General features: G+C 35.1%; 1 protein-coding gene across 1 annotated transcript in view; it reads right to left on the minus strand.

Annotated features, from left to right (window-relative positions):
* The window catches only part of LOC150100021 (uncharacterized), a 266,152-nt gene that overhangs the window by 67,068 nt on the left and 177,678 nt on the right, over positions 1-21,406 (minus strand). Inside the window, exons 11-12 of the mRNA XM_090403196.1 lie at positions 20,830-20,944; positions 4,124-4,248 (exon numbers count right to left, since the gene is read on the minus strand). Coding sequence (XP_090259322.1) covers positions 4,124-4,248; positions 20,830-20,944 — 240 coding nt within the window. The remainder of the gene's footprint in view (positions 1-4,123; positions 4,249-20,829; positions 20,945-21,406) is intronic.

Raw genomic sequence — 21,406 nt, forward strand, 5'->3', positions numbered from 1 at the left:
TCAATTAAGTGGCACAGTCGGAAATTAAATAAATTTCTTAATTGATTTTTGTACGATTGCTCAGGGATTGCCATGCCAGATAGATCTTAAATCAAGATCTATCTAGCAGCAGAAGAAAAGGGGGAGGGCAAGAAGTAATACTAAGTAAGGAAGTAGATAGAATAATAGAAGACACATCTATATATTACACCTCCTTTAAAGCTGACTAATGTTTATCACTTGTGTTCCCTTCTTCTTTGCAATTGGAAGTAACCAATTATAAGTGATTGGTTATCTCAAATTACAAAGAGAACAGAATTCAGTTGTTGGAAAGATCTGTAACTTGCACAGAGTTAAGAGAAGTAAATCTGTTCAGAACTAAAGCAGTGTCTTAAGCAAAAGAGAAAACCTAATTTTTTAGATGGTGAGGAAGCAATATATATGTCTATGCCAAGATCCCAAGAATTGATATTTTGAAGGTTTTTTGATAATTAGTGCAGTATAAAACATGAGACTAAGGAGTGCAGCATACTGTCATCAGCAAAACTGAATTGGATTTGTAGTCAAAGAAAAAGCTGGCACCTCAGTTGCATGGGTCAGAAGACAGATCATATGATAGGAATTTAGTTAACAGGTCCTTGTGCCAAACTCAGTCACACGCCTTACAGATATCAAGAGCAACCACTTTAGATTTTCCAAAGTTTTCCATGGTATTTGTCCACAGGTGGACAAAATAAAATAAGCAAAAAGATTCCCAGTTAATCAACAGTGTTGGAATCCATACTGGCAATCATCTAGTAGTTAATAGGATTCAAGGTGGCATAGAAATTGAGTGTTAATTGCTTTTCCCATTACATTAAAATGAAATTGGATGGTTATTATTATTATTTCGAGACACCTCCAAGGAGTTCAAAGACTCATTGAGGGAGGGCACTTACCCTACAACTCTCTGGCTATACTTTTATTTTTTGTACCACTAGTATTTTTTGTCTGTATGCAGGATGAAAAAAACCCAACTCACCTTCAACTGAAAAAAAAAACTCATAAAGATTCTACCCGTCATGACAAGAATTGAACTTTTACAATCGAAGGGTGCAATATACTGTCATTCTTTCAACTGCGCTACAGAGGTGCTCAAATTAGATAACAAAGATTTGTTGCCCTTCATAGGAATAGACTGAAGATGAGCTAATTTGTAGGCTGCAGGACAGATATCAATGGAAAACAGGAGAGAAGGAAAAAGGCACAGAACAGGAGTAAACTGTGCAGAACAATCTTCAGTATAATTGGAGACATCAGAACCAGAAAACTTTTTGATATGAAGTTTGGCCAAGATTTTTCTGATTTATTACTAGCAAAATATCAAAGAGGACATTAAACATTGCATGTTAGGAATGGCAGGAGGATGTTTACCAAGATTCCATTCTAATGAATACTTCAAAAAATGAATACTATATGAAGTTAATAATAAACTTATTCAAAAACAAGGGGGGGGGGGGGTTTCAACAGACAAAATATATACTTCTCGTGGAAAGGCTTATACATTCTTACTAAATAGCTTAAGGAAATTACAATGTACAATAGAATACACTTTAAAATAAATTTTAATACACTTCCAATATTTCGGCAATGTCATGTTGCCATTATCACAGGAACTTAAATACAAGACACGTGCACGCAAGCACAACAAACAGTAAATGAGGAACGAAGCAGGAAGCTATTCTTTCTCCTAAAAGTCCTGATGGTGCCCTCTAGTGGGCAATGTTGGTATACTTGGCCGATTGGGCTGAAGGTCTTCTGATGTAGGTTTCTCAAATTTGGGGCAGCCTCATGCTACCAAATTTGTTTAGGTTTGGATTGTTTCTCAGGGCTGAGGCTGATTCCATGAATAGTCTTTCGTATTTGAATTTACTATGGTGTATTATCGTGGCTTTCTTCCACCATATTCTATGGTGGGAATCCAGCGCATGGTCTGCAAGACCAGAGTGGCTGTATTGGTGAAACTGGATGTAGTCCTTGTGTTCTGAAATTCTGATATTAGCTGTCCTGACTGTTTGGTCAATGTAGGCCAGCTTACAGCTGCAAGGGACTTGGTATACACCAGGTAGGTCTAGGTGGGGGGGAGGTTGGTCTTTAGTGGAGTGAATAAGGGATGCCAATTTTTTATAAGGTCTGTAACAAGAAGTTAAGTCATGTTTCCTTAGGATTTTTGTAATTTTTTCCGAGGTGCCTCGGATATAGGGAATGGTGATGAATTTAGAATAATCCTTGTTGCGAAGGGGAAGGGGAGGTTGTCGTTTATTGGTTTCAATATTTTTTGGTTTTTGGGGTAGCCATTGGCTAAGAAGGTGTTGAGAATGTGGTTTAGTTCTGTGGTCAGGGCATTGTCATTTCAACAGATAAGTTTAGCCCTGTTGTGTAGTGTCTTAATGACTCCACATTGTTGTGAAGGGGGGGATTGTAGGTGGATGTATCTTCCTGTATGGGTGGGTTTTCTATAAACTGAGAAAACCAAGGTTCTATCAGGCTGGTGGGTGACTAGTGTGTCTAAGAAAGGAAGGCAATTGTCCCGGAACCCATGGCTGTCCCGGACAGCCATGGGTTCTCCACTCTCCCCATCCTTGGCCAACTTTTATATGGAGACTTTTGAAGAGAAAGCCTTAAACTCTGCCAAACAAAAACCAACCATACGGCTTCACTATGTTGATGATGTATTCGCTATTTGGCCACATGGCTCCGATGCACTCCTCTCCTTCCTAACACACTCAAACAACCAACACCCCAGAATCAAGTTCACCCTGGAAGAAGAAAAACACAACTGCCTTCCTTTCTTTCTTAGACACACTAGTCAACCACCAGCCTGATGGAACCTTGGTTTTTTCAGTTTATAGAAAACCCACCCATACAGGGTGGGTTTTCTATAAATTTCTATACATTCACCAACAACCCCCCCCCCCCCACACACACACACAACAATATGGAGTCATTAAGACACTACACAACAAGGCTAAACTTATCTGTTCAAATGACAATGCCCTAACCACAGAACTAAACCATGTTCTCAACACTTTTTCAGTCAATGGCTACCCCCCAAAAAAAATCCAAAAAATATTGAAATCAATACTCTCCCCCCCCCCCCCCTCGCAACAAGGATTACTCTAAATCCATCACCATTCCCTATATCCGAGGCACCTTGGAAAAAATTACAAAAATCCTAAGGAAACATGACTTAACTTCTTGTTACAGACCTCATAAAAAATTGGTATCCCTTATCTGCTCCAATAAAGACCCCCCCCCCCCCAGGCCTCCTGGTGTATACCAAGTCCCTTGCAGCTGTAAGCTGGCCTACTTTGGCCAAACAACCAGGACTGCTAATATCAGAATTTCAGAACACAAGGACTACATCCGGTTTCACCAATACAGCCACTCTGGTCTTACAGACCATGCGCTGGATTCCCGCCATAGAATACGGTGGAAGAAAGCTACGATAATACACCATAGTAAATTCAAATAAGAAAGGCTATTCATGGAATAAGCCTCAGCCCTAAGAAACAATCCAAACCTAAACAAATTTGGTTGCATGAGACTGCCCCAAATTTGGGAAACCTACAGAAGACCCTCAGCCCAATCGGCCAATAATACCAACATTGCCCACTAGGGGGCACCGTCAGGACTTTTAGGAGAAAGAACAGCTTCCTGCTTCGTTCCTCATTTACTGTTTGTTGTGCTTGCGTGCACGTGTCTTGTATTTAAGTTCCTGTGATAATGGCAACGTGACGTTGCCAAAATATTGGAAGTATATTAAAAAAAATTTATTTTAATGTATATTCTATTGTATATTGTAATTTCCTTAAGCTATTTAGTAATAAAATATATACAAAAATATATTTGTAAATATTTTTGCATATATTTATATGTATTATATGTTTATATTTATTGTAAATATAAACTGACTTGCAGAAAAATATATTTTTGTTGTGAGTCAGTTTGATTTTTTTGGAAGATAAATATAATTTATTTTCAAATGGAAACTGTTTATTATTAATTTAAAATGCTGATTATAAGGATAATATCTTTGCATAAAGGCCATAATAATACAATAATTTAATAACTATATTTTCACTAAATTAAATATCCAACTTACTTGTAACTCCCTGAATCTTGCGAACTAATCCTAGTGACATAGGAATTGGATCAGGAAGTTTTAATACAAAACTTGCAGGTAATGTAGTGCTGTTGAGGTTGCTAAGAGCAGCAAAAGATGGAAGACTAAAGAAGAGAAAGCATCCTAAATAGTGAAATATCATGTAGGTAATTATATATAAAATATATTAATTAAAAAAAAAAAAAAAGGTTAACTCCTTGGTTGGATTAATATATAGGCTGAAATTCCATTTAAGAAGCAAATAACCTTTAATAAAGGTTTTTCAACCAAGGTGGATTAGTTGTTTCTCTCAGGTTTATCATTATGCAAGACAGACAAATTCACCAGAAAATATATGCAAAGAGACAACTGTCTATGCAGACAGCATTAACTGTCCCAACACAGACTTAATTAAGCATTGTATAAAGCCAAGTTACTTGGCCATGACAGACACCTAATTTGGTAGGGAAAAGATGAAAAACAAATGTCTATATTCTTTTTTTGTTCACTCCTATTCCAATGGTTAACTATCCTGTGGCTTGGAAATTATCCCATATTCAATCAATAAAAAGGGAATACAAATTTTGCCATCAAATTACCATCCAATTTCATCACTTTAGTTCATTTGACAAAGTAATGGAGAAAACTGTTAAAATACAGCTTCTAAAAGTCTCTCAACTAATACATAAGCAACAATATAGATTCCACCATTGAAAATAAACAGGGATGTTCTTGCTTATGTTGCCCACTTCAGATAAATACCACGAAAAGTTTGGAAATTTTCAAGTGCTATTCTTAATATTGCTAAGGCATTTCTATTTATTTATTATATCATCACTCAAGAAACTATGAAGTCCATAGCAAATTAATGCTGTGTGGATAGCATTTGAGATAATAGCAATCTGTTGGTATTCTTCATGAAGATTGGGCTTGTAGTCTTTGGAGAATACTTCATGAGGAAGGCTCTTCCATAGAAATGAGGTAGATGGAATAAAAGATGAATGGAAGTAACAGGTGCAGTGAGGCAACAAATCAACTGTAAAAGGATGTTGAGCAGCGACTTAATCATGTTGCTATAGGTTTAGTAGAAATGTGAGGCATGAAGGATGCCTGTTCTACTTAATGCACCATGAAAATATCTGGAAAAGAGGGATAATGCAGAAACTGACCCTCTGTGAGACAGCAGTTGGAGAGTGTGAGAGGGGGGAGTTGTCAATTAGCAGAATCCTCTTCTGAACAGCATCAAGAATTTTTAGCGGTCATAGATACACTATCCAAAATGCGACAGTAGTATTCCTAGGTTAAGTGGATTTGTGATTAGTACACAATCAGTAGGCAGACAGATAAAAAGTAATGTCTTAGATGAAAAAGGAAGCAAAGTTTTTTTTTGTTTTTTTTGAGACCACAGATACTACACAGGTGATGTAGGTATGCCAGGAAAGGCTAAGAATAAGTGTCAGTCCATGAAACGAGATTGGATCTTCATTGTTAAACTGAGTTTTATTAAAGGTAAAAGAGGAAGTAAAAAGACAAAATTGAAAGCACTAAAGGTGACTAGTTTGTCATCATCCAAATGTAAGATGGTATAAAGATCAGTATTCAGGGTAGTAATAGTAGATGGTGGTTTTTTGGATTTATGGAAGAAATAACTAAGATTAAGAGTCCAGTGTACTATGCCTGTAAATTGCATATTCTTATGAAACTGATAGTGGATGTGTTATTTGTTTTGAGATTATTATAGAGATGAGACTAATTGTATTATTTGATCTGTTTCTAACAATTATTTTTTTTTTTTTATTTCCGAGTGTACCTATATATGCACAAGGGTTCACTTCGATTGGTGCAATGACTTTAACTCTTTCTTTCAGAATCCAAAAAAAATCACCGACTCAAGACTAAATAAACACATTTAATAAAACAAAAACAATATATACACTTCAAACAAAATACATAATTACAAAATTAATTGGATCTAAAGGCCTTTTAAATAAACTCACAGTTAAAAGATTAGCCATTCTCTGACTCAATCTATTACTGATTTGTTTAACATATACTTCATCTCATTTTACTAGACTAAACACTTTGTTTACACAATAACAAAATGTACATAGCCAGTTTCTCTGTTAAAGCCTCATGTAGCACACATTAATTCTTCTTGACACTGAAGTGTAGATATCCTGAATTCACCTAAGTATAAACACTTTCACTTCATGCAATTCTTTCCAATCAGCATTTCTTCGAATGTTCCTTTAGAACGTCATTAATGATGTCTTCTTTTATTTATGAATACTTATTGACAGTCTTCCACCTTAAAACTCAGTTCTACAATTCCCTTTTCAGAATCTGCTATTAATCTTCCAATCAGCGTTTCTTCGAACATTCCTTTAGAACATCGATTGCAATATGTTCCTTTATTTACCAACACTTGCTGACAGTTTTAAATCTTTAAAAACTCATAACTCTACAATTCCCTTTAAGGAATCTACTAATCCACAATTCCTTTTTTGGAATCTACTATTAATTTTCCTCCGACTGTCACATAAAAACTTAAGTTCCTCCTAACCTAAAAATCTGTCAATCAGCATTCTCCTTTCTCCCCGAATGCTCCCTTGTTGATTCCCATTACCTCGATACTGAACGCTCTCTGTCAGCTGTCAATCATCCATCAAACTCCTCAGCGAACATGCACACTTCATGAAAGTGGCAAGCGAGAAGCTAAGTATAATGGCTGACACGTTGTCTCCATTAGTGACAAGAGAATGTCTTCACAAAACACAACACTTAGTATTTTAAACTACAATAAAATTTCTGAAAGTAACACCACTATCCAAATACAGTAAGTACACAAATTTTTAACTGCTTGACATTTCATTTTGACAAAATAACGTCAATAACGGGCACATCGCAAGTGCTGACAATGCGTGTTATGAAACCAAAACTAATAAACGTACTAACATAAACAATTTGTAAAAATATGCAGAATTTTAAATTATGATTATTTTAAAAATAATCATAATTTAAAATTCTGAATATTTTACAGATGGTCTTTGAAGCTTGAGATTTTAAGGAGTGAAAGGTTTATCATGTGAGTAGGAGGAATGGAGAGTGCTACCATCAGCAAAACTATGAACCGAATTTGAGGTCAGTGAGAGATGGTCACTTATGTCTTTGGGGATGAGGGTGGGTGAAATAACAGAGTAATGAGAAAAAATTGGATTAATTGGAATGGAGAGACCATCCTCCAACATTACGAGTAGTGAATATTCCAAGAGATAGGACTGGCAATCCAATTACATAGGGTGGATGGAAATTTGCTGAGCAGCTTTGATGCCAAACCCTATCAAATGCCTTTAAAATATCAAGTGCAATAGTACACACTGCTTGAAATCCATTCATGGCATGTGTCCAGAGATGGTAATGCAGGTGAGAAGATTGTGACTAGCAGAATTCATAGTGATGGTCATTGATTAACTGACAGTTTTCCAGGTGTTAAAGCTGTTGACTGTATGGTCTTCTGTTTAATGTAAACAGCAACAAGTTTTTAGCTTGATGGTAGAATCTTGTCTCTTTCTTTGGGAATTGTTGTATATAGGCTTGTTTCCATGCTTTAAGGTGGATGCTAGTTCAGTATAATAGTGTAAAGATAAAGAACATACATTAGTTCAGGAGCACATCTCTTGAGCAAAATTGGCAGGATGCCATCATGCCTTTTTGGTATCCAGTTTCTTCAAAATTATTCTGATGTCTTTTTGGTGGAAGGCCAAAGGAGGCATTGAATGCAATGTTCCAGGTAAAGTTGGAGGTTATAGAATATCTGTATTAAAATTCAGATATTATTATTATTACACCTCCAGGGAGTCCAAAGACTCATCAAGGGAGGACACCTCCACCACATCCACCAACTACTTTCATCATCTATACCAACGTCATCTACCGCTGACCACCACTAGTATTTTCACAGACAATCACAAACATCCATGCCCATGGCGGGATTCGAACCCGCAGCCTTTTGGCTGGAGAGCGGATACGCTAACCACTCGGCCAACCAGGCCGGTTGGTTAGCGTAATATCCCACAAGTTTAAATCATAAGTTAATAATATGGTATTTGTAAAGCTGTTAAACATTTGCTTTTGTATGCCGCAAGCAGGACATTTTGCGATGTCATTCTGATTTTTAGATACTGAATTTTGCTTAGATATAAAGTAAATTTATTTAAATTAGATATTAGGTTAATTGTGAATTTGCAGGAGCTGTCAAAAGTTTTGTAATACTGGTGATGTTTGTATTTAAACAAATGTTGTTTACAAAATGTTGCCAATAGCAAGTGAAGCAAAAGTCACCACTATAATATCAGGAACGATTAAATAAACTTAACTCAGTATGAAAAGAATGTGAAATGATGAACTTATAATTTCTAGCTGTTTCATAATGAAATTATAATTGAGTAAACTTTTTTGCATTGTGAAGAGGGAACTTTATCATTTCAAGTCCAATGCCGGAAAGCAGTAATGGTGATACACTGTGATGAACTTGAGCAGAGGTTTCTCAGTTGCATTTCTGAGCATGTGTGAAAGCAAAAAGAATATCATCGAATGTTGCTGGTTTTGGCTGTTCATGAAGTAGGAAAGGAACACAGCAGGAGTAAAACTGTGTCTTCAATATATGAAGACCGAGAGAGGATATCTTCATATAAAGAGATAATTGCCAAGTTTTTTGTAGTCATTAACCCATATAGCATTTATTTTGGTTATGGCTGAAAAAGAATTTTATTGCTTGCCAGTTCATACAGAAATGGGTCCAGTAAAGTTTTTTTCTTTTTTAGGATTCTCAGTCTGATATGTGATTTTTAACAGTGCATATGCTTTTAGTTATTTCTTCAGATGCTTTAATATAGAAGACAAAGGTTGTTTCTGAAGTGCTATCAGCTAACGCCTTTTTTTTTTTTCCCCGTATATAGGGAGTAGGTGAGGCCGTTTAGCCCTATCTACCTTTTGGAGAATGAGTGGGCAGCTAAATCTCCACTGGTACTCAATCAGAGATAGCAGACCCAAGGCTATCACTAATTAAGTGTCACACAGTGAAGAGAGACAGCTCAACAAGTGTCGCCATCTCGTGGTCCCTAACATTCATATTTAATGTCTGAAATAATGTAGGTTCTACGGTCGATTATCTTGAGTTTACGGGACGAAAAACCAGAGTTTCTGGGAGAAAAAATCTGCTTGCCTGTACCACAGATCAACTAACTCAGGAACCAGTCGAAAAAAATATTTAGAAAAATTTCTTCTAGTCGCCGACTAGATTTGAAACCGAGAAGTCTTCCTTCGTGAGGTCAAGTGCCGTGGTGAGCAAACACCACATCCACTGAGCTACACAGGCTGAAGTGTAAAACTGTTAAGGTTTTACGGAGAATGTTGAGACTTTCATATAGAAGGTTAATTCATTCTCAAGAGATGCTATGATTTTAGTAGTTTAGTCAATGAAGCTTGCTGCTATTTTCATATAGAAAGTGAAGTTACAGAAGTGTCTTAGATGAAGACAAGATTTGTTTTATTCAGTATTCTGTGATTTTATGATGTAAGAAGAATTTGACTGTTGTGTTGCTGTCATATAGAGCATTTTTTATGTTAGTCTTTCTCTTGTGAACTCAAGAAAGAATAAAAGTTCTGTAGGAGGCAAGAGACTAAGGTTCCAGGAGTTTTATCCAAATAGGACAATATATGTTAGTTTATGTGATAGAAATGAAGTTGTGCACATTTAAGTATTTTTCTTGTTGTGAATTGAAGATTACACTGGCATAGCAGTTAATTTGATGCTGTGTATGTCTGTGTTTTTTGTAAATTAAAGATTTTTATTTTGGTTATAAAGTCTTTCAAGACTCAATCTCTTAATGGGTTTAATGAGTTAACAAATTAATTTAAGAGGTTAAGTTACATATGAGATATCCTGGGATATGAACTTGTGCGCAAGCTAGATTTTAATTTAATTTTAAGAGTTGAAACCACTTGGAGTGTGTGTGTGAGAGAAATGAGTAAACATATCTACTCACCTCCCCCCCCCCACACACACACAATATAAATGGCACAGCCAACTAATAGAACTTTAAGTAATAAGAAATTGAATCATGTGAATAATTTTGAGTAATATAAGTGATTGAGAAAATGAATAATTTAGGTGAAATAGGTAAAAGTTCTAGATCTTTGTTATGTAAGAAGAATTCCTGTAAATCCAGGACACTTTCTTATACTACTTCTAATGTCATGACCTCTCAAATGCAGGAATCTGATGAGCAATTTGAGAAGTAAAAACATGAATTATAAAAGAGATTAGATAGTAAGATGTTAGTTATTTCAAAGACTCAGGATGAAATTCTGAAATCAGTTTCAGAACTTTGGTTAAGTTACATTAACTTATTGTGTTAAGGGAAATGCGAGTTGTGTTAATAAGAAAAACAATGCTATATGAGAAGCAAATGGAGGGATGTAAAATTATCGAATGTTTTAGATGTGGGAAACTAGGTCACATATCTAGACATTGTTCTATAGGGTTGCCTAAATCTAAATTTTCAAGGACCGCACATATCAAGATTTTCAGTCTTTAAATGTTGTGAAAATATGCCTAAAAGAGAAGTGAAAGATTCTAAATCTTCACAGTCTCATTCTTATCTTTAATGGTCTCTTTCAATTAAAGGTGAGTTAGCCGGTCTCATACAGAGGTGGAGGATTTCTTCTCCTGGAAACTCTGGGTTTTTCGTCTCTCAGAAAAGTAAATCGGCCAGTGAACACAAACTTCTACAGTCACAAATACATACTTAATCCCTCATTAGGAGGGATTAAGTATGTATTTAATGCATACCTTGCATACAAAGCATACCTTGCAGATGAGCAAGCAGGATTTAGGAAGGATAGAACTACAATTCAACAAATTTTGACAATGAGGTTAATAGCAGAGAAAGCTAGGAGAAAAAACAAAAATATATATACTTGCTTTGTTGATTTTCAGAAAGCATTTGACAGTATTGAACAGAAAGTGACATTAGTAGTTCTGGAACCCTATGGAATTGATAAAAAAACTAATAGCTATATTAAAAGATGTTTATCAGAATGCAGTTGCAGCAGTTAGAATAGGTGATGATTTGGGGAAATGGTTTAGAGCAAGCAGCGGTACTAGACAGGGGGGACCCAATATCACCAAGCATTTTCATCGCACATTTAGAAAGAGCAATGGACAAACTGAAGGAAGACACAAAAGAAATATCTGTACACGGAATGAGAATTAACAATCTGAGATTTGCAGATGACATTGTTATTACTGAAGACGACGACGAGAGAACTACAGAAATCACTGAAACTGTTACATGAGGAAGAGAAGAGATTTGGACATGTTATGAACTTGGAAAAAACAAAGATAATGGTATTTGGAGAGAAGAACATGAACAAAAGATACAAGTGGATGAAACTTATATAGAAAATATAAAACAATTCACATATTTGGGAAGTAAAATGATGTATGATTTGGATTGTAAAAAAGAAATAAAGATCAGGATTGCAAAGGGAAGAACAAATCTGAAGGCCATGGATAACATCGGAAAAGTAAAGTGATCAGCCTGCAAACAAAACTAAAAGTACTGGAAACATGCATCTTTAGCAATGTACTGTATGGATCTGAAACATGGGTGTAATAAATAAGGAATCAAGAAAAAGAATTTTGGCATTTGAAAGAACTTGTTACAGGATGATTCTAAGAATAGGATGGGTACAGAAAATCTAATGCAGAAGATTATAAAATGGAAGCTGCAAATATTTGGAACATGTCTGTAGAATGAGTGAGGATCGGAAGATAAAGATGTTTATGTTTGGTATTTTGGATGGTTTAAACAGAAGAGGTACACCATAAACGATATAAAGGACTGGTGTGAAATGGGTGTATAGAAACTGCGATAATGTGCACTGGACAAAGAAAGGTGGAAGAAGGAGGAGGCATCGGACACCAACAGGCAGTGAGCCCAACCAGGAAGTTCATCATCATCGTGGTGATGATGAACTTCCCTCTTGATATCTTTGAATTATTCAAATTTACTACATATGCAGGTTAATTTACTTGGAAAGAAAAAAATTCCACAACCAAACTGGCAAATATTATCTAATGTTTTCAGTGAGTAATATATCACATTGTTGGTATATAAAATCTATGATTTTTCATGTAAAACACATCTGTGTCATGTGATATCCACAAATTTGAATATCATGTCAAAAAAGTGACATGCAAATAGCACACACACACACACACACGACAATACAGAAGAGACAAAATTCACTTTTGAAAACTAAAATAATAATTAAAATTATAATAAAGCATGTATTTAAATATATGATGCTATATGCAAGAGGAGAATCTTGTATAGTGTCCAGAGAAAATTAACATTTTCTGTTAAATTACTGTTAAAAAATTAATTAACAGAGTACTGAAGGGTATTTTAGGTAGCATAATTTTTGAAGTCAGGGAAAGTTTTAAGCAGTCATTTCTATTTAAATTCAGCTGATGAATAAGAAATTTCTTTATATAAGCTTTCCTAAACATATATAATCTTTCTTTTCAGATTTCTTTATATAATCTTTCCTAAACAACAACAAAAAAAATGCTTTGATGTAACAGCATCTTTTCCCAATGAACCCTGAATCTGGTAGAAATAGTGTGAATAGACAGACCTGATTTACTACATTTCCAGATTTATCTGTCTGTCCATAATATGAGATACCACATGAGAAAGGAATCTCGTAAGCTCCAGGTTGAGAAGAGCACCAAATTATATTACTTCCATGAGTCTGTTTTATAGCCAGTCATGCATTTCTACCAAACAACAAGGTTTCACTAGGGTAAAAAAAAGAACTACACTGAAGTCACATTTGTTGAGCTGTCTTTCTTCACTGAGTGCTGCTTAATTAGTGATAGCCTTGGGCCAGCTGTCTATGATTGGCTACCAGTGGAGATTGAACTGCCCACTCAGTCTCCAAAAGTTAGATAGGGCTAAAATGGCCTTGCCTACTCACTATACGAGAATAAAAGGCATTAGCCGATTTGATTTTTGAAGATTGTGTAAAGAAAGCTATGAAGTTTGTAATCATACGCTGAATTTAAATAGGAATGACTGCTTAAAAGTTTCCCTAGTTATGGGAAGTTATTCTGTTTAATACCCCTCATTGAAGTGTTAATTAATTTTTGTTCAACAGTAATTTTACTTCAGTTGAATTTTCTTTGACTTCAATCTGGAATTACAGATAGACATCTCCTCCTCTTGCATAGAGTATCACATATTCTAACAAGATCTTAAAAAAAAAATTTTTATTAATTATATATATATATATCATCATCACCCCCCCCTTGGGGGTACAAATGCACCCCAAGGGAGTGCTCAAGTTATTATGACAGCACTACATGATTAAGTTTACATTATTATTAATCTCCCATCAACAATTTTCTTCCAAATCAATCTATTACTTGTGAGCACTCCAATATTGTCATATCTAACATTTCATGCTTCTAAGGCACTTCTGACTGAATCAATCCACCTAGACCTTGGTCTTCCTCTGGGTCTCTTTCCTACCATCTTGGCATCAAATACCTTTTGCTTACCTTTCTTCCCCGATTCTATTTAAGTGGCCATACCACCTTAGATTAGCTTAGCTGACACATTCTTGAATGCTAATAATGCCAAGTTCCTTTTTAATTTTTTCATTTTTAATGATTCTGCCATTGATGCCAGTTCACTCCCCTAATTTATCTCAGAACCCTAAAGTTTATTTTGAACCAAACTCTCAGATGGATAGCTTAAAACTGGTTTAAACACTGTCTTGTATATATACTGCTAGGTTGGTGTTTTGGCTAATTGCGCTCTTATTCCATATAATTTTATTCAGCTGGCTACCTATCATACCAGCTTTGCGTATTTTGTGCCTAAATAGCTGAAATATTTTACTTGTTCTATAGGATCTCCATTCAGAATGCAACTGAAGTTTTCTACGCTCCTGTCTATTTTCACAGTTTGGTCTTTTTATTGCTGATTTTCATGCCAAATTTGTTACAGCTATTATACAATTTAGTTAGTGAATCCTGGAGACTTGCATTAGATGTAGTACGTGTGTGTGTGTTTATTTTTCACATAGTCCAGAAACTTGCACTAGAGACCAAATATGGAACTTTTTCAAGTCACTTCAGATCTCCAATAAGCAAGGTGGTGGTCTCACACTGTGTGATGAAATTCATCTCCCACCTAAGGACAATCACAAACATCCATGCTCATGGCAGGATTCAAACCTGCAGCATGCTGATTTGGGAGCAGATTTGATTTAGATTCATTTTACTTTTGTATAGTGCAGTGTCATGTAGCTTGTATCTTATACATATGTATTTTTTCTGATTTCCTGATGATGACCTTAATACACAGGTCAAACGTGGAATGTTACTTTCCTAATGTTAAGTAAAGCAATTATTCTAACGTGTGTTGTATCTCCATAAATTCTTCACTATGAAGGACAACACTAATAACATGTTAATGACTCTTTTATATCACCATCATGTTCATTCTTAAATGATGCATTGTTCACAGCTTTACAGCATAATATTATTTCTTAAGACAATACTTTACGTAAAAGACAAATTGGTTTTCTGCTAAACAAGTTGTCACTCTCATTTTTCGAGTTCTCTCTAATATTCTTTCTTTAAAATTATATTTTCTCTGACAAAATCACTGTTTTACAAATGATTAAAAACACTAAAAGTACAGAATACAACCTAAAAATAAACACAACATTTTAATAAACTCAACAATACCACATCACAGAAATATTTTAACCTACTTGGAAACATTAATTAGGATAAAGAATATTTAAAAATGCTGCTGCTGCTGACTACATTTGCCAATAAACAGAAATTAAAAATGAAAAAAAAAACTATATTAAATTTTCATTGTTATATTTTTGCATGAGGAATTTCATAATTGGGGTGCTTAAGGGTCAAATCTGTATAACTGAGAGGAGACCTCCACATAGCCTATAAAGGAATGCGGAGAACCGACCAGGGCTTCTGACCTAATGTCCAATCCTAACCTTCTCGTGGTGCACCCTGTTGGGTATCTACTTTGATACTGAACGAACGAGGATGGGCTGGCAATTTGGGATTTAGCAGACCAAATTGTATTCTTATTGGTTAAACCAAAATAAAAAAATGATGATACATGACAAAATTTCATGCCGGCTGGGGCGTCGCCCGGTTAAACAAGACCCCCGTTGTTATCGCCAGGGAACCAGGGTGAACAGGGTGAACAGCAAGGTGAACTACAGATGATAAAAGTCAGCTACTGGAACAAATCTGAAAACAAACCCCAACTCAACATTACCAGAGCTAAAGATTGGTACTATCAACATGAGAAGCCTGAATGGCAAAGAAATGGAGCTAGCTGAGGAATTAGATAAGTACCAGATTGACATAATAGGGGTGACTGAAACAAAAAAGACAAAACTGGTGAGATCTTTCTGAGCAATAAATACAAAATGTTATATTCAGGCAATGACAATCAAGGAAAAGAAGGAGTAGCCACAGTATTCAACACAAAATACGAAGCTAATCTTCTTGAATGGCAGGCTGTCTCGAGTAGAGTGATGTTGGCAAATATCAGAATGGGGAACTGGACAATGAGACATTTGTGCCATTGGTCCCACAGAAGGTTCTACTAAAGTAGAAGTGGAGGAATTTTTTGATGCTTTAGAAAAAGCAACTGACACAATGAAAAAGGTAACATTGGTCCTTGTTGGGGTTCTGAATAGCAGAGTAGGAAATGATTGTCAGACATACAAAAATATTTTGGGAAAATTTGGAGAAAAGAGCAAAGCTAATAATAATGGCAAATACCTGTTGGATTTCTGCTCAGGACATGGACTGGTTATTACTAACACCATGTTCCAACATAAAAATGTGCACAAATTCACATGGAGAGAAGAGGCAAGTACTAAGAAAAGTCTCATTGAATATGTTATTGTTGATAGTGATGTTTTCTCCATGGTGCAGGATACCAGAGTGTACAGAGGATTTGAAATTGGAAGCGATCACTATTTAGTCTTGAGCAGGATAAAACTGAATTTCATATTGAAAAGAATAACATGTAAGAAAGTTTTAAAGTGAATAAATGTTGAGCAGCTCTCAGATGTGAACTGTAGACTAAAATACACAAAGATTATTGAAGAAAAAATGAAAGAGTTTGAGAACAGGAACCAAACCTTGGAGGTTCAGTGGCAAGCCTTGAAGAAAACCCTGATTGATTCAGCCAGAGAGGCATGTGGTGAGGTTGTGTGTAAAGATAGAAAAATCAGGACACCATGGTGGACACAGGAAGTTAAAGAGGCAGTGAAGGAAAAGAAGAAAGCATATCAAAAGTTCCTGGCAAATAAGTCAGCTTTTGCTCTTAGAGAATACAGAGACAAATGTAAGAAAGCAAAACACTGTGTAAAACTAGCTAAACAAAAGTCATGGGAGGACTTTGGCAAGAACATAGAAAATAAATATCCAGAAGGTGGTAAGATATTCTGGAGGTTGTTGAAGAAGCTTAGAAATGGTGGAAAGAGTGCTGTAAAAGGAGTTAGAGATGATAAAGGTAACATGAAAACAGGAGAAAAAGCTATCCTTGAAGTATGGAGTAATTACTTCGAAAAATTGCTAAATGAAACAAGCAGTGATAGCACAGTGGTAAAAAACACTCAACAGGCATACAGTCAGGAATACATATCCATACTTGAAGTGGATAAAGCCATCAAAGGGTTGAAATGTGGAAAGGCAGCAGGAGATATTATTAGATGATATTCAACTAGAAATGCTGAAGTATGGTGGTATAAAAGTCTTACAGTCGCTGCACTGCATAGTTCAGAAAGCCTGGACAGAGGGACGAATTCCCAATGATTGGAGTAGAGCTCTAATAGTGCCCATATATAAAAAGGGAAATAAAACTGAATGTGAGAATTATAGAGGTATTTCCCTACTCAGTGTTCCTGGCAAGATCTATGCAAGTATACTTGAGAAACGGTTGAAAAGAATTGTGGAAGAAAAGCTTGGTGAAGAACAAGCTGGATTCAGGCCAAATAGAGGCTGTCAGGATCAGATCTTCACTTTACGACAAATAGTCGAGAAAGCATGGGAATATAACAAAGATCTGTATTTAAGTTTTGTCGATCTGGAAACGGCATATGACAAGGTTCCAAGAGAGAAGCTATTCAATACGCTACAGTTATATGGTGTCAATGGGGCATTATATCAAGCAATACTTAGTCTTTATTTGAGTTGTAAGTCAGCAGTTAGAATTGAAGGAAGTACAGGGAGATGGTTTAATGTTAAATATGATGCGAGACAAGGATGTACATTATCCCCTCTGTTATTCTTTATCTATATGGATCACATTATGAAGGGAAGTGGTATTAAACATGATATCAGAACTGGAGATGTTAATGTTAGCTCTTTGCTTTATGCGGATGATGTTATACTTCTAAATAAATGCACTACAAGTTTGCAAGATTCCCTGACTAAATTGAATAACTGTTGTAATAGATATGGTATGAAAGTCAGCATTAAAAAGACAAAGACAATGAAAATAGGTAGAATTGCTGAAAATGTCAACTGTGTTGTGAATGGGGAACCTGTGGAACAAGTAAAACATTTCACCTACTTAGGCATGATTTTTAGTGAAGATGGTAAATTAAATATGGAAATAGACAACAGAATCAACAAATGATTCTGTTGGTATGGTAAGAAGTCAAATGAATAAATTCATATGGAATAAGAGAGAAATTAGTCGGAACATGAAATTAGCTGTATACAAGACAGTGTTCAAACCAGTTTTAAGTCATGGATCTGCGAGTTGGGTCAGAAGTAAAACACTTGACCAAAGACTAGAGACTGCAGATATGAGAGTCCTGAAAAAGATTAGAGGAGTGAACAGATGACATCAATGGCAATATCATATTAAAAACGAGGATATTAGGAAAGAACTTGACATTGTCGGCATCCAGGAATGCGTTAGCAGAGCTAATCTCTGGTGGTATGGTCACTTAAATGGAATGGGAGAGGAAAGATTAGCAAAACAAGTGTTCTCTGCCAGGTTGGCAGGAAATCGACCCAGAGGAAGACCAAGATATAGGTGGATTGATACGATACAATGTGCCTTAGACGATAGAATTATAAGATCTGATAATGATAATATTGGAGTCTTGTCAAGTAATAGACTGATCTGGAGGAAAATTGTAGATTGGAAGTTAGTAATGGTGTAAATTTTTCATGTAGTATTATCATATCCTGTACACCCCTTGAGGGTACATGTCAGGAATTTGATGATAATGATGATGATAAAAATCAAAACTAGCAGCACATACAACAATGACACATCATCATCAAGTACTATGGCAGCATACCTAAGTTAATTACAATTTCTTCATCAGAGCATTCAAAAAATCATCAGAAACATTAAAAAAAAAAAGCTAATTAATGTAATAAGAAAGAAGGTATATTCCTATATCAGGTATGGTAATCTTTCATTAGAATACTAGCATATACTGATCTATAATGTTCTATGCATAATATCATTATTCATCATAAATGTAACATGAACTATACACACGCACAACATTATTAGTCTCTGTGTTGAATTTTTTCTTGACAATTATTCATAAGACTATTACACTTTTTTTATAATCTTTGTCAAGTAGCTTTATTTTATCCTCCTACATGTTTCGCCAATCTTTTTCTATTGGCATCTTCAGGGAATACAAACTAGTAAGCTAAAATGAAGGTTACAGACTAGGTTATAACTGATAATTCTAATTCATACAAAAATTGGTATTGTGCGTGACAATGTGCATGTCTCGTTAACGTGATTTATTCGTTATGGCTTATTACGTAATTGTTATGAAAGTTCATTTCTTTGATGTTTAATGATCTGATAAAAGTTTTCCAAATTTCTGGTAAAATTAGACCTTGATTCTTGTTTAGGTTTTCAGTTTTACGGGCGACTGTAGCTGCTTCTTTAAAGGTTCTTGAATGGTAGTTATCTTCTATGTATGGCATAAGGCTGTTATCCCACTCAATATGATGGTTAGTAGAGGCAAAGTGGCATGAAAGGCCTGAAATGTCTTGTCTGTTATTTCTGACATATCCTATGTGTTCTTTCTTTCTCGTTTCAAAGCTTCTAGAGGTCTGATCTACGTAACTAATACCACATGAGCAAGGTATATTATATACTCCAGAGTACTTGTAGAATGGGTGAGGATCTTTCGGTGATCTTAAAAATTTCCGAATAGTGTTGATTGGTTTGAATGCCACTCTGATCTTATGTGGTTTTAAAAGGTTAGCTAATTTTTTGGAAAGGTTGCTGACAAAAGGAATTGTAATTGTACTGATGTATTGGACGTCACCACGTTGTCGATGTGGTATATCAGTAAAGAGAATCTTGTTATAGAGTCTTTTTGGGTAACCATTTAAAGAAAGTTCTCTGGATATTGTGGTTAATTCCGTTAGTAGGTCATCCTTGTCTGTCGTATACTGTATAGCTCTTATTAGTCTCTATTTCAAATACTCTGTATTACTGATACTGCTAACTTGCAAAATCCATTTAATTTTTATAATATCGGTTTACTTTTTTTTATTTCATTCTCCTGAGGAAGTGTACTATAATGCACATAAAACTAGTAAATTAAAACTTAATAAACTGTTCAACTGTAGTAAATAAACCAGACATCAACTTTCAACATAAGCAATTGGAAAGAGAAGACCAGGTAGACTTCAAAAGAGGATATCAGATAGATAATGAGACCGGAACACACAATACAGTCTATATCTGTAATTAGCATTATGATGATGATCTTCCCCCCAGAATTCTCTGAAACAATACATGAAGACAAATTTTCTCCTCTCCGAAAGGTTTTCTGACCTGTGAAATAGACAATAGCCTAGAATACATGATAACAGGTAAACAGCATACTATGAGGATTATGAGATGATTTCATGCCATGAAAAATAAGCCACAAAGAGAAATAAATGGTTACATATAGATAGTTATATGTTGCCAACCTAATCAAAACTTCTGAAATAATCTATACTTATAATAAAATTTGAGAAAATGGAAGCAAGAACTCACTGCATAAAGAAAATTCCTAAAACAAAGATTAATTTCTGCATGTTACATCTCTATGTGTTTTTAAAGTTATAAGTACAAAGAAAAATTTAGAAATACTTAAAAACTAACATTTTTAAAAATATGTTCTTTATAAGGACAATGACTCACACTGCTACTGCATCAATTACTGGAAAGACTAAGGATTGCATCACAGAAATCAACAGTTTTCTGTTTGTTCTTTCACCATCATTGCCTGTGATTCCAGGAATATACAAGATGTAGTGATATCCATCATAATTATAGTTTTATTACTAGCTTCCTATCAGGCTTTCATTTGACATTTTGCCAAAAAAGAAAAGAATAGCAGATTTTTCACTTTCAGATATTTTTCCTTTATGTTTTATTTTTTTCAAATATGTTCTATCCAAAAAATAAAGAATTCCTAAATAGATCTGGGATTACATTCTGGATCTAGTATTTTGAACCTGTTTTATTCTTTATTAAGCAACTTGACAACAAATGAAGTTTTAATTGTTATTATATTTTTGAAGGGCTTACCTTTTCCCCTCTGGTGTCTTGGAAACACTTATCAAAGAAACTGTTTGCAATTTATGAGCTGGAGAACTTTCAATGCATACTGCAACAGAGTGACCCAGTTCTCTTTCTAGAACAGCTGCAACAGGTGCATAACTTTTACTATATTATTAGTGTTTTAATTTACAGAACTTTAACATAAAAGTAAACAAAACATTAAACAGTAAAAAAAAATGTTCAGAATAAATGCCAAATAGTACAACTACAGTTGGCACGATGGTCCCCCACTACATGGAAGAAGAAGAATAAACTCTTCTGGATTACTTTCTATTTATTTTCAAGTTATAGCTTGTGTTACTGAGAATTACCTTGTCAAGTGCAAACATGTGTTGCACCCTTTGTAAGAAATGTTGAGAACTAATGCACTATCCAACCTCAACTTCCCATAGCACTGCATTACTAAATATTCACCTAAATTAACCTCCAAAACAGCAAAGTTAAAGCAGATTATTAGATAATCGATGCGGGAATTAAAAAGTTGAGCAGTGATAGAATGAACATAGAGAGGACAAGAAAATTAAGCAGCAAAATAAGAAACAAC

Source organism: Typopeltis vanoorti, chromosome 13 (genome assembly GCF_054136105.1).
Source record: "Typopeltis vanoorti isolate ZY-2024b chromosome 13, IOZ_Tvanoo_1.0, whole genome shotgun sequence".
Lineage (NCBI taxonomy): Eukaryota > Metazoa > Arthropoda > Arachnida > Uropygi > Thelyphonidae > Typopeltis > Typopeltis vanoorti.